The 14,432-nt window shown below is 38.1% G+C and overlaps 2 protein-coding genes across 2 annotated transcripts in view; both read left to right on the top strand.

Moving 5' to 3' along the window:
• Positions 1 to 10: 10 nt before the first annotated feature.
• Positions 11 to 5,795, top strand: LOC133159778 (actin-related protein 3-like). The gene is made up of 12 exons (XM_061287129.1): positions 11 to 205; positions 1,473 to 1,528; positions 1,778 to 1,902; positions 2,114 to 2,224; positions 2,716 to 2,811; positions 2,926 to 3,033; positions 3,196 to 3,339; positions 3,553 to 3,726; positions 4,263 to 4,355; positions 4,535 to 4,660; positions 4,756 to 4,839; positions 4,985 to 5,795. Exons 1-12 carry the CDS (start codon positions 162 to 164, stop codon positions 5,078 to 5,080), a joined length of 1,257 nt encoding a protein of 418 aa, XP_061143113.1. The 5' UTR covers positions 11 to 161; the 3' UTR covers positions 5,081 to 5,795.
• A 6,825-nt stretch (positions 5,796 to 12,620) lies between these two features.
• LOC133159760 (inactive dipeptidyl peptidase 10-like) overlaps positions 12,621 to 14,432 on the top strand; it is a 44,314-nt gene continuing 42,502 nt past the window's right edge. The window contains exon 1 of the mRNA XM_061287108.1: positions 12,621 to 12,723. Within this exon, the coding sequence (XP_061143092.1) occupies positions 12,667 to 12,723 (57 nt within the window). The 5' untranslated portion in view covers positions 12,621 to 12,666. The remainder of the gene's footprint in view (positions 12,724 to 14,432) is intronic.

The raw sequence follows: 14,432 nt of genomic DNA, 5'->3' as shown, positions 1-14,432 counted from the left end.
CAGAAGCCGAGTAGTACGGAAGTGGGAAGTGGAAACGCCACTGTGTGTGCGGGCTGGGCTTGGGCTTCCTCTTGTGGAGAACTCGCCGGTTGGATTCTTCTCCTGACACGGCCTGCTAGACGTCATCTTACCCGTTCTACACATCAGAAACTCGGGGAAAGATGGCTGGAAGGCTACCGGCGTGTGTTGTGGACTGCGGTACTGGGTAAGATGCACAGGGCCCGGGTGTGAAGCGAGAGACGCTGTAAACAGCAGGGGTAAAAACGGGGCGTGTATGTCTGCGCGTCTAATTAATAATCCTAGTTTGCCAACTTGCTGTCGGATCGCCTTTTAAACGTTATCAAAACGCAAATAGTCTGCTCAGTGGGTCAATCATGTGTGCAACATTGCTTGTTTGCCTACGTTAGTCTCTGACAATTTACGGGTGTTTCTTCCTGTCAAGTAGATTTCATTGCGTTTATAACGTCGTCAGGTCAAGACACGATCGGGAAATCCTATCCCGCTTAAGTTTAATTCATTTAGTAGTCTTTTGTTGGATGCGTTTGATTTAAAATGTTTTTCCCCAAGTGCCCGTGCCTTAGCTACATATGCGCAAGCGCAGTATAGCGGTATTTCCTGCGCACACTTCCTCATTCAGTCTTTTTAGTCCATATATGGTTATTCCTTGCATCGTGGGCCTTTTGGTGATTTCTGAAATATTTGGGGCGTTTTCTTCAGAAAATTGAAGAGCTCAAACCTTAATTCATGTTTGCTTTTATTTAACATTTTGCACCTTTCTCACATCGTTGCACATTTAATGATGTATGAAATGTGTCATCATTATGTGTCTTACCTGGAAGTTCTGTCATTTATTAAAACAGTGTGTTTGTGCAAGGAACTACAATTTGCAATCTTAGATTTGGATTGTTTTCAGTCTTGAATCTTATACTTCAAGCCTGTACATCCTCACGTTGCATACCTTAAAAAAAACACCCACTTCCTCCTGCAAACTGCTTTCTACCAGTGGCTGTCAAGTGTTGTCTTTCTGGGATTTTAAAAACAGAGTTTGAGCCTGTTGAGGCAGGTTGAGGTGGGCAAGCTGGGACTGTTCAATGGTATGAAGGCCTAAAGTATGTCTGCTGCCACATATTATTGATTCTGAGTCAGTTTTTTTGTTTTTGTAGTAATTGTGACTTCAATTACATCATCAGTTTTTTTGTTCAAATTAGTGAATTAGAGGAAAGTGCCAGCCAAGATTTGTGAGATTTTTTTTTTTTACCATTGTTACTGATAGAAATGGAGTTGGTTTTACAGGATCAAATTCATATGCAGGCATCAGCTGAGTCATGAATAGTTTTTTCAGTAGACCTCCTGTTGGGAGTCCAACTAGTAGACTGCTTTAATTTTTTTTACTGTACATTATTTGAAAAAGCTATCCTTGTACTTAAGATAAACATTGACTTTTGTCATTTTGGGGTTTGACTTTTTTTCAGTTACACCAAACTGGGGTATGCAGGGAACACCGAGCCACAGTTCATCGTTCCATCATGTGAGTTTTCCATGATAGCTTCAGCTCACACGAGCTCAGTGCCTCCAATGTGCCTTTTAGAAGAGGAAGTCTTTCAGTGCTTCAACAACCTACAAAAGTTTGAATTGTTGACAATTTTATATACTTTTGAAAGTACCGGTATTTGTATAAAATAAAATGGCTTTAAATAGACAATGTACAAATTTCACATCTTAATTAAGAGACATTTGTATTGTTTGCCGACCATGTGAATTTGAATTTTCTTTTTAGGTATTGCCATCAAAGAGTCAGCTAAGGTTGGAGACCAAGCTCAGCGGAGAATGATGAAGGGGGTGGATGACTTGGATTTCTATATTGGAGATGAAGCTGTAGACAAGCCCACATATTCCACAAAGGTACCTGACCCTGACTGTTTTGTTGTCACTCTGAAGATCTCAGAGTTATTCTATTCTGACAGAGACAGTCGTATGTGGAAGCGATCCTTGGTTCACACATATTTTATTATATGATATATTTTGGGGTTTCGGGTGTTTTTTGGGAGACGCCGTTTGAGATTATAGTGATTCTTGTTTTCATTTTTATCTTCTTATTATTGGATGTCAATAGTGGCCAATCCGTCATGGGATTGTTGAAGACTGGGACTTAATGGAGCGCTTCATGGAGCAAATCATCTTCAAGTACTTGAGGGCTGAACCTGAAGATCACTACTTCCTATTGGTGAGAATATTTCTCTGCTCTGTATTGGTAAAAGAAGTAGCATACGACCTTTGTATGTAGTAGGCACATTTAAAACTGTATCTCTTAAATGTTCATTACAATATATTGCCAATATCCATTTTATCTACAGTGCTTTTAAATACGTCCAAATCAAACAATTGTATACAATTTTATTTGCGTTGAAGTGTGTTACAAAACCTTTTCCCTCCATTGTTGTTTATTAACCAATTATTTGTTTATTTGGTATTATTTAGCCATTTAAAAAAAACAACTACACAACAGTTAAGCAATAGCACACAAGAAGGTTTGGTAGTCCTTGTTTTCCCAGATAAAATCAAATGTGAATATCTTATTTTGTTTTGAGAGCCTGAAATGAGAAGATTTGGACCATCTTTATTTCTAAAAATGGTTCCATGTCTCTGCAGATCACGGCAATCTGTGACCAGTTGTAATAATATTCTAAATGTTTGTGTTTTTACATAAAATGACAGACAGAACCTCCTTTGAACACACCAGAAAACCGAGAATACACAGCAGAGATCATGTTTGAGTCCTTCAATGTTCCAGGGCTGTACATTGCTGTGCAGGTCAGAATCATTGATTTCATTTTCCAATTGTTTCAGAAAGATGCTGTGCATCTACTGACCGTTTAATTCCACATTGTGCTTTAACAATAATATCAACGCACGACTGTTCGACAGGCCGTCCTTGCTCTTGCAGCCTCTTGGACGTCCAGGCAAGTTGGAGAGAGGACATTGACAGGCACCGTTATTGACAGTGGTGACGGTGTGACCCACGTCATTCCTGTGGTAAGTGTACATGTTGAAAAAACATTCACACAAATGACTCGTTTTTTAAATTCTAATTTGCACAATGAGAAGTTGATCTTATTACAGTGTTTCAGCTAGCAAAATATCTTCTTGTACAACGCATGTGGCGTGATAGGTAATTATTGGGAAATTGTTTTTCAGGCTGAAGGTTATGTTATTGGCAGCTGTATAAAGCACATTCCCATCGCAGGAAGAGATATTACTTACTTCACCCAGCAGCTTCTAAGAGAGAGGGAGATGGGCATACCACCAGAGCAGTCACTGGAGACGGCCAAGGCAGTCAAGGTTTGTCCTCATTTTGAGTTTCATCTTGTGTCATTTATATTTCCATGAACATTTTCACCTTTTATTCTTGAAGCACATTTGAGGCAATAAGCAAATCAACCCTTGATTATCATTCAATATCTCAAATTTTGAGCAACTTATTCAGAATATTATGAGCTATCTTGTCTTCCAGCGTGATGGTAAGTCTCATACAAATGTTGACTTACCTTTTAGGAGCGTTTCAGCTACGTGTGCCCAGATCTTGTCAAAGAGTTTAACAAGTATGACACAGATGGTTCCAAGTGGATTAAGCAATACACCGGCATCAACACCATCAACAAGAAAGAGTTCACTATCGATGTGGGATATGAGCGCTTTCTGGGACCTGAGATCTTCTTTCACCCAGAGGTAAGTTAAAAAAAACAAAAAAACAACAACACCACAAACAGGTTTATTTGGATGACAATCACAGCAGACGTTCAAAATTGATTATGATCGCCACATATTGCTTGCAAAGGTTTCGCTAAATGTGCACGCTAACTATCGTCGTCAACATATTCTGTTGAACACACTTTTGTCCTAAGGTGTGCAATCATCTTTAGACACTTTGTTTGTCAATTTTTTATTGTTAATTGTATTGTTTTAGTAAGCTGCTTCTAGTGTCTAAATTGAGTTTGTAATGAAATCAGAAAATAAGTCTCGCTGGAACTGCACTCGTTACAGTAGAGCGTAACAAACTGCGAATAGCAAATTAATAAGTGTCAAGAGAGGGGAAAAAGAACGACAACACACAGCCCCACACAAAACAGCGTTAAAAATGTAAATTACTGTAATAAAAAAAATAGTATAGCCGACCAATTGGCCCTCAACAACATAGAGTAAGCCAAGCCACAAGGCGCTTCCTTATCTTAATATCACGTCTTCTTTGTTTACTCCCCACCCAGTTTGCCAACCCAGACTTCACCCAACCGATCTCTGAGGTTGTTGATGAAGTCATCCAGAACTGCCCTATTGATGTCAGGCGTCCACTTTATAAGGTGAGCTGGCATTTACTGCCACATACCACACAATTACATATCAGTCACATTGATTTGTGACAAAGCAAACGTTCACAGTGTCTGTACTTTTGGATACATTTTGCTTCAATGCTACATACTGCCCTTAGCTGATTTTAGATGTGTCATTAAAAGTTTCCTCTAACTTTTTCCTGGCTCAGAACATTGTTCTGTCTGGAGGGTCCACAATGTTCAGGGATTTTGGTCGCCGTCTGCAGAGAGATATAAAGAGATCTGTTGATGCCAGACTGAAAATGAGCGAAGAATTGAGTGGGGGTAAACTTAAGGTGAGAAAAATGTACTTCATCACAACAGAGTTGCCGGTTTCTGATGTATTGATGGAAAAGATGCATGAATTATGTTAAATTGTGTCTCTCCGCAGCCTAAACCAATTGATGTCCAAGTTATTACTCATCATATGCAGAGATATGCTGTCTGGTTTGGAGGCTCAATGTTAGCATCAACTGTAAGTAGCAAGGCAATACACACTTGTGGCCACTGGTAGATGAATGTGATCATGACTGGAACTTTGTAACGACTAAAAAGATTGGGCATTTTTCTTTGTATTAATAATGCTTCTGTTTAATTGCTTTGTGTTTGTTCTTCCACAGCCCGAGTTCTACCAGGTTTGCCACACCAAAAAGGACTATGAAGAGATTGGGCCGAGCATCTGTCGCCACAATCCTGTGTTTGGAGTCATGTCTTAACTCAATCCAACAGCGGTGAGGCAGGTGACAGGGAAGGGTGGGGGGTGAGTTTGATTTGTGTCAAGGACACATTGGAAAGGTGGTGCAAAGCCCAAAAGCGACACCTGACACCTTTTTTTTTTTTTCCTTTCTGCCTTTTATTTCTTTTCAAAATGAAACCATTCCCCGGTTTTGCATTTATTTTGTTGTTTTTTCAAAGCAACATGCAGTGGATGGTGAGGATTGTGAAATGAATATCCAGGTATGGTATTGACCTTGACTAATAAATACCATTTGTTGCAACTTCAAGACAAAAGTACTTATGGTGAGTTCCGAATCAGCATCTCTCCTTTCTATTTTCAAATGCTGTATCAGAGCTTGTTTATTATATTACATGCCTTTTGAAATTGTAAGTCTAGGATCATACAAAGGGTTAAGAAAGAACAATTGACTGTTTTATCTGATGGTGCAACTTTGTAGACAGTATTTTCTCATTGAATTGCATTGAACCCATCTGCTTTCACTTCAGACAGTGGCAGTTTTCCACCTCTGTGGTGCAGGGAAAGAAAACTAGTTCAAGGTTAGAACGATGCAATTGAATTCAAAAGACTCTCGGACCAGTATTGTTTGATCAAAGCTTTTTTTGTGAATTAAATGCCAAATTATTCAAAGAATGGGAAATGTGTATTTAATACCTTGTTACATTCCAATAAAGGCATAAATTGGTTTCTTAAAACTGCAGTATGATTTATTTTTAGTCATCCTCTATTGTGTTAGAGGGGTTGTTGCTGGGTTAATCTTAACTATGTCCAGTCCAACTCGGTTGGACTGTAAAGACAGTGTAAGCTTCGCTGCCCCCCAAACTATAAAGAAAACATGTTAAAAAAAAAGCCTGATTGTTATGCATTTATGCCGTTCTGGCACTCTCTAGTGGTTGATTTATTTATTTTGAAATATGCATGTTTCGGCCACTTACGTTGAAGAGCCACACTAATCACCAGATGAAAGGGAATGTAACACGTTTGATTTTGTCCTCAAATTGACTTGATTCACAATGTGCATGCATTATTAGAATGTAAGTGCTTAAATATTAAGGGGCATTAGTGATAATTGGAGGTCATTTATGTACAATGAGGTTAATTGAACTATAACTTGAAAATGTGCATTTTCTGAAATGCTGAATGGGAAAATTTGAACGCAAGTGAAAAGAATTACATACGTACATGAATTTTAAAAAACGAGTAAGTACAGTGTACAACAAAAATGACAAACTGAAATTTTCAAACATTGTGTCAAAGCTAACTTAACTGTGAATGGAAGAAAACATAGTGCTTGAGACAAAAAAAAAGATAGTTATGTAAATATCAAAAAATATATATATTTTAAAACCTAATACACATATATATATATATATATATATATATATATATATATATATATATATATATATATATATATATATGTATATGTATGTATATATATATGTATATGTATGTATATATATATGTATATGTATGTATATATATATGTATATGTATGTATATATATATGTATATGTATGTATATGTATATGTATGTATATATATATGTATATGTATGTATATATATATGTATATATGTGTGTATATATATATATGTATGTATATATATATGTATATATATATATATACATGTATATATAATGAAAATAAATAATATCTCAAATAATGATAAATAAAGATTAAATTGATAATAATGGAAAAAAATCAGTTCATTTCTTTTCTGCAGCTCGAATTGAGCTGTGTTATAAATCCCTCCATGGAGGATCCTCATCCTTGCTCCCACCCCCATCCCCCATGCCTCAATCCTCCTATATGGAACTCAATGAATTCCCCTTATTGCTGTTTAATGGAGATGATTAACCAAACAAATGAACAGCCGTATTCTGGCTCAGCATTGCAGGATCTCATTAATCCGGATGCTGACTTGCTGATGGCAAAACAATTTTTCAGACTACACACTGCCTCGTTCTCAGTGCTTCACCACTCTGTCACAAAAAGAGAGTTTCAATCATAGGGAGCGCCCACAGGCAAAGAAGGTGTGGTTTTCATGTCACACCTGTTCTCGTGTGATCTCTTCCTCACTGTTGGAACTCTCCCCTGCAGTGCCCATCTGCGTCTGTTGGGAAGAAAAGAAAAAAAAAGGCATAACGTCTCTCTCTACCCAGCTATTAAATTCATGCAAGGGAGAAAGAAGAGCAAATTACATTCAACGCCAAATGTTTTCAGACCATAGCTTTTATTTTCACGTCATCGCTTGGTAATTTGGGAAACAATACAAATATATTTGTAAAATAAAGTGTATTGGAGATAACATTTAGACTGCTGATGAATAAAAGTAAAAAGAGGGGTGGACTAGAGATCAACATCTAAATCAATCAACGCTCCTACCCTGAGCTATTGATCACGAGCTGTGGATGAAACATGATCTCGGATGCAAGCGACAGAAGTGAGTTCCCTCCCCATGATGTCTGGGCTCTCCTTCGGAGAAACTCAGTCATCTGGGAAACAAGGAAACAATTTAGATTTGATAAATATTTAACTACAATCCTTTACAATTCTTCTCAAGATTAATCACATTACAAACCGTCATTTATATGAGTGATTAGCGTGATTTTAATGACCACCTGTTTTTCCTCTAAGTTCAGTGCATCATTAAATATGAAAACAACATTGTTGTTTTTCTTCTTAAATATTCAATTTCCGAAACTTCTCAAGAAAAGATTGATTCATCATATTTCCTCATCTGATATGTGTGCTGACGTTTTGCGATAACAGTCACAAAATTAACCTCACTCCAGCATCCATGAAAGCAGCAGTGAAAGTCGCTGACGTTTATGGAATGCTAACTACAACTGGGCCTTTGGGTAGACCAGCGCAGTAAAAAGAAATCAGCGGAAATCAAAACATTCACTGGCATTACGGTCATGTTAATACCTTTCCGATTCTCTTAGAAAAGCACACTACTTGTATTGATCTCTTCTTCATATTAGCAATGACATCAATTGTGTTTTAATGAAGAGAAATAGCTCACACCCTTCGTCGAAATGTGTCAACAGATGGACAGTTTGTGACGGGTCACTTGGTAACTCATTGAAAGCTGGATGCCGTTCATTCATTCATTCATTCATTCATTCATTCATTCATTCATTCATTCATTCATTCATTCATTCATCTGCCCTTGGTGAGCGATATAGCCACTGCTCGCAATGGGATATTTTGAATATTTAATGAGAACGAGACCGGGCCCATACACAGCTGAATGAAAATCCATTGTCTGTTGGAGACATAATTGTTTTTTTAAACTTTATCTTTGATGGAAAAGAGAGAAAAAAAGTTGGGGTGCTATAAAAGAGCGCAATTATTTGAGAGTATCTAAGAAATGCTCCCTAGTTTGAATCCATCCATTTATCCCTGAAAGAAATTTGGAAAGCCTTATCAATTTCCGCTCCCACTAGTTCTTATTAGGGTCACGTGTGACCCCAAAAACCTCACCAAGGAGGCAACCTTACTAGATGCTCAAACTACCTCATCTGGCTCTTCTCAATGTAGAAAATAAAAAACTACACCTTGAAAGAGTTTGACTTTAGGGATTCTTTTTGAACAAGACCTAATCTATGTAAATTGATGTATTGCATTATAGATTATTACTCCAAAGATAAATGGCCTGGCCGTGCTTCTGCCTTTGGGTCCTGCAAGTGTGAGTGTTTTAAGATTGATTCGCAGATCTCTGGCTTCTTACCAAAGTAGGGACATCCCACAGTTCCTCAGGGGAGCAGTTATTCATCTCCTAGTGAGTGACTATATCATTCAATTGGAGACCTGCTTGAGCTTTGCTTGCGTAAATAAATGACTGCACGGTGTTGCACAACAGCCTTTAATTGCCACAGTATGAAAGATGAGGTACCATACAAAGCCCCCTCCCCACCCCCCCCAGTGATGTTCCACATTCCACAATAATCAACCTTATTGCCGTCGCAAGCCAATTTGTCTTCCATGCATGAGGTGTCACAGGACCACATAATTTTTTTTTCTATACACACCCTAATTATTAGCACTTTCCAGTTGTGGAAGTATTATTATCTATTTTAAGTTATGCATGTTGAGCACTGAGCAGATTCATCTGCAGATTACCTCAAGTGACATTTCTTTTCCCAATGTAAAGTTTTTAATGTAAAGGAAAAAAACACAGCTGAATACAATTTATTTGAACATGTACCGTATTTTCCACACTATAAGGCGCACCTAAAATCCTCCAATTGTCTCAAAAGCCGACAGTGCGCCTTATAATCAGGTGCGCCTTATATATGGACCAATATTGAGCCACTACAGCAGGTGTGTTCAAAGTCCGGCCCGCAGGCCAAATGTATATATTTTATATATGGACAAAGTTTTAAAGTGGGCCATTCATTGAAGGTGCGCTTTATAATCCGGTGCACCTTATAGTGCAGAAAATATGGTAATCTTTTCATTTTTACATTTGCAAAATGAGTTGTTATGACATCAATATACAGTGGAATTCATTTTAAAGAAAACATAAACGCCGGCTTCTGGTTTTACAACAAAAAGAAAATGCCTTGTGTCAGTGTCCCAGTGAGCTGCAATATCCTGCAGTCTGAGGTAGCTATTTCCCCTTCAAAGCAAATTGGACACAATTGATTTTGTCCCATCACTGGTGGCACAGCTTCAAAGCAAGTTAGTCTCCAAGGCCAAGTCATTTCATTGAAGCAAGGCAACCCCCCTGTGTTGAGTGTGGGATGCAGTCCCCGCTCAATATGTATTTAATTAATTCCTCGCTAAAAGCCAATTAGCATGTTGAGTCAAAACCTTCACCAGTGTTTGAATTTGGTTGAGACTCTAGCTAACGAAACAATTATACGACCGAGCCCCCTGCATATCAATCCCTTTTATTCCAACAATAACACGTACCTTTTATATTTTAGAGTCCCCATATATTAAGCAAAAATATGCGAAAAAATGCTGAGATTTATAGAAATGGTTTGTGTTGATATTTGCATTTCCTAACCTGTTAAATCGTTGTCATTATTTTTGACAAATATTTACATAAATGAATATTTCCTATAGGAATCTGTATGAATAGTTGTTAGGATCATACTACTACCAATGTTTTATGTGTGCTGTTATATTATTATTTTATGTTATCTGTAAAGCACATTGTTTCAACTCGAGCTGTAGTGAAATCGCTATATAAATAACCATGTACTGTATTTTATTGTAATTTGAGCACATTTGTTATTTCAAAAGTGTGTATCATACAGACTATCACTACTCACAAAGCATCTCTCACTTTCAAAAATGATCGTAACCCCAGCTCACGACTGTGAGCAGTTCTTTGCACGTTTCTTTTTCACAAGATGCCAAGCTCTTTGGAATTGTGACAACATTTCTTAGGTTTTTGCCTGTGGGCGTTGTATTCAACGCAATGCACAAAAGGTGTTTTGCCAAGATGGAACTAAAACTGGAAGTCACTGAAAGAGCCTGGATGCATGGATGCTCACTCATGTATATGATTTTGTATCCTGCATACAGTCATTTGAAGATAGAATCATTAGTTGCTGGAAAGACTACTGCAATGACACCAATAGGTTCAGTTTTATCTTATGTCAAATCAAATATATGTGTATATATATATATATATGGAAAAAGAGCTACACTCATTTAGGCAAACATGCCCGTCTCTTTGTTATTGTCACAGAAGCTTCGGATCGGACTCAGTTACAGTTCATCTGCTCCGTTGCATAAACTGGACCCCACAGATCTAAACTCAGCTCACTGCTGTTCTTCGTCTTATTAATTGGGCCACGACTTAAAGGGAAGTAATTACCGGATCGTCTTAACATGGACTTGTAGTTACAGTTGGTTGATCAAAAAACTCATAATGACGTATGTCCTGTCTTATCATTAATTGATGGAAAATGTAATTGTCCAATTAACTGGTCTCGTTCATGCACCACCCATATTAATGCTTCTCTGTTTAGGTTGGATTGTAAAAGAAACTGAAAAGATAGAGTTCACTATGATTTTTTTTCTTCTTCTGTTTTTCACAATATTATTGAGCTGAAAAGAGAAACATGCAATTTCTCAGCAAGTTTAGGACACTGCAGACACATCTACTCGCTTTCTGGAACTTATTTCTGGTGCCTGCCAGCACACTCCTCTTGCTGGAAATTTCACACAGAAGTGTGGGAGGATTGTGTCCCTGTATGCCGCACCTTATACTTAGCCTTAGCCTTTCTTTTAGAATAGTGATTTGACGCGATACATGTCTGAATGATTATTTTGCATGAGAATGTGATTGAGTGTAGATTGACAATTTAGATGTGATTTGGATCGTGAAATTATGGGGTGGATTGTAAAAAGGTGCACATACCTGCGGAAGCCCATTTTGCTGTTTTGCAATGCGAGATAAGAGACATTTATGTAAACTGATGATGAGCTCGAATTTCTGCTCTGGAACAAAAGCCCAGATCACTGGCGCCAAACTAAAGAAAATGTGACTCAATAATCCACCATTGTTGTTGTAATGTTGGCAATGTTCCTGCAAGAATTGGGACAACCTTGTCTTTGTTTCAGGAATGATACATATCTGAACCGCAAAAGCAGCCTTTGAAATCTATCCAGTCTGTGATCATTTGCATTTTAAGGCAATCAAAATGTGTGAAGGAAAACTTGATATGATAAAAAAAAAAATAATAACAAGTCTACTAATTACTCCTCATCCACCTCCAACTCTTTGCGCTTATTGCTCTCCCTGACTCAACACACATGAGCAAGTGTAAATCCACCGCACTTGAAATATTTTGACGATAATATGATGACAATACTACACACATTCTAGAAGCCAAGTTGAAAGTCATCCAATATGGCCACCACATTAATGGATGGGGCAAGTTCCTCATTAAAACCACGAGCCACTCATATGGGTTGGAACTGGAACGGAATTGATGTCGGCTAATGTAAATCTGCATTTGGGGGGGGGGGGGGGGTGGTGAGGCTATAATTAAATGTTATTGGTAGTGGATAATGGTAATGTCATTTATCTATATACTATGGTGAAAGAACTTGTATTTTTCCTATGCAGTCATGCTGCTTTACTGCTAAGGCTCAACTTGATCAGATGAAGTTGCCATGACAACTATGCCTTTGCCACTTGTCCATCATTTTTGTTTGCACTTTGTCAATGACTCCCCCACATCAAATTTCCACTCCATTTCTGTATTTTGCAATACTTTGTCATGAGCAACTTTTTTTTTTTTAATTTGCGTGTATTGTATTCATATTTCACTGTATCATTTGAGGTGCATCAATGGACCAGTAGTAGGGGTTAGTCATGCATATAATTTTCGTCGCCTGACCAGCATCTAGAAAAGTGCATGTGCGCTCTTGGTTGGCCATTTTTAAACGCTGATTGATCTGCATATTGGCTCCACTGCGTTACGTGCGCAGTGTCGTCTCTCCCAAGCAAGCTTCCAATATCCTTCCCAAGGACTGGATTTGCTCGCTCCACTTTGTTGCCATACTTGGATAGGAGAGGACCACCTTTCCAAGATGAACCAAACCGCCACGGTATCGCAAGTTAAATGCCAGTCTACAAAAACAATAAAGGTAAGCTCTGATTATTTCTCTAATTGGGCGACAGGTGGAAATTTCTGTATTGCAACTCTTGTCGTATTGGCATCGCGTCAAAAGTTACCTGTCAGCCGAGATGAATTTTGGCATAGCACTTTGGAAATGATTAGGATTTGCTGATGTTCCTCTTAAACTTGTTCATATTCATTCGCCGTGTTTTTGATGACTTCACATGCAACCACGCGTCGTGAATCGTTTCCTTTGTTGGCGCTCAGGGTTCAAGTGTTGGAGCTCCACTGACGCAGTGGCGTCATTTCATTCGTATCACGTCGTGTTTGTTATTATTATTACATTTTGTTGTTGTTGTGCATGCCGCGAGCGCATTCGCCAGTGGACTAAATTTACGATCCACTTCCACGAGGCGGTGTGTATTGATTATTTTTGCTGTTCACGGTGTCTTGAAACAATCCCAACGAGTATGCGATGTGAAAAGAAGTAAAATCGCAAGAAATGTTTGGACGCCTCGCTTCAACATCACTGAGCGTGTCATGCGGGAAAGGAGGCTTTCCTTTTGTTCGGGTGTGCATGTGCGCGTTTTCCTTGCAAAGGCGCGCGCTTGCCCACTGTGACTGAATAGTGATATTGATTTAGCCGAGGGGTTTTGCATCACTTTTCACCCCGGGGTCCCACTCGCGGAATTTAGCTTTGGGCAAATCTAGTGATCCCTCCCAGTATCCCAAAGGTGCGCACTTCTGGAATACTGCATGGAATGAGAGTTTTAACGTGAGGCAGACAGGGACTTGGTTCTGATCTGAAATTCAAGCGAATTAATACGACGCCGGCATAGATAAATGAACAAATAAAAACTCTTGTTATCTGCCTGTTTGTCTATTTTGACGGTTTTCTTGGCAATTATTTGTAACTGAGATGCAGGCAGAAGAAGTGGAAGAACGCAGCTGGGAATAGCTGACTCCTCTATTATTCTGTATATTGTTAGTCTATTTTCTGTTGTACCTGTCGTGTGTTTGTCATTTCATGCTCTATAGCTTGTGTAGATTAGATTCCGTTTCATTTCTTTCTCTGCCATTGCTCCATTTCACCACATTACACCAGTTTACTTCTAATACTTCTAGTTTCCCAATGGTTTGTCTTTATAGCTTTTCGTTTGCATCTCATTGTTTTTCCATTTGTCACAAGCTTCGGATGTTTTTTTTTTTTTTTTTAAATTGTTTTATAGTGTATTGGGGTCTAAATTGTCAGCACACCTCTGTAACAGATTTTGCCTCTTTGTTTTGTGTGTGGCCATAATTTTCAGATTAAATGAAATTGGATTAATTCCGTTTTGGGAATCACGACTACAATTGATCCTTTCACTGAATTTGCATTTCTTTTTTTTTTTTTTTTTACCTCTGATTGCCACTACAGTTGTTCCTTCCAATATGGACACTGCTTGGATTGCATTATGCTTTTGATTGTATATTGATGAAACCGATTGCTCGAATTATAAAATAAATAATAACAGGATCAAGTATTATTTAGAGATGTTAATGCTAAATCTTCAGAATATTATGTCTATTTTTCTGGTAACTCAATTATAGTGTACACACTTGGGCCTCCTGCCAAATCTTATACAAATAACTTGTAATTAAAGCTTGAGGATTTTATTGATCGTCATTATTTTCCTGGATATTCTTGTTTATCTTGGAACAGTGTTTCTCCACACAACAACAAATTCCTCTGGGTAA

The sequence above is a fragment of the Syngnathus typhle genome, linkage group LG9, assembly GCF_033458585.1.
Source record: "Syngnathus typhle isolate RoL2023-S1 ecotype Sweden linkage group LG9, RoL_Styp_1.0, whole genome shotgun sequence".
In the NCBI taxonomy this organism is placed as follows: Eukaryota; Metazoa; Chordata; class Actinopteri; order Syngnathiformes; family Syngnathidae; genus Syngnathus; species Syngnathus typhle.
The sequence above is the reverse complement of the archived record's forward strand: the minus strand, read 5'-3'. Positions and strand labels throughout refer to the sequence as shown.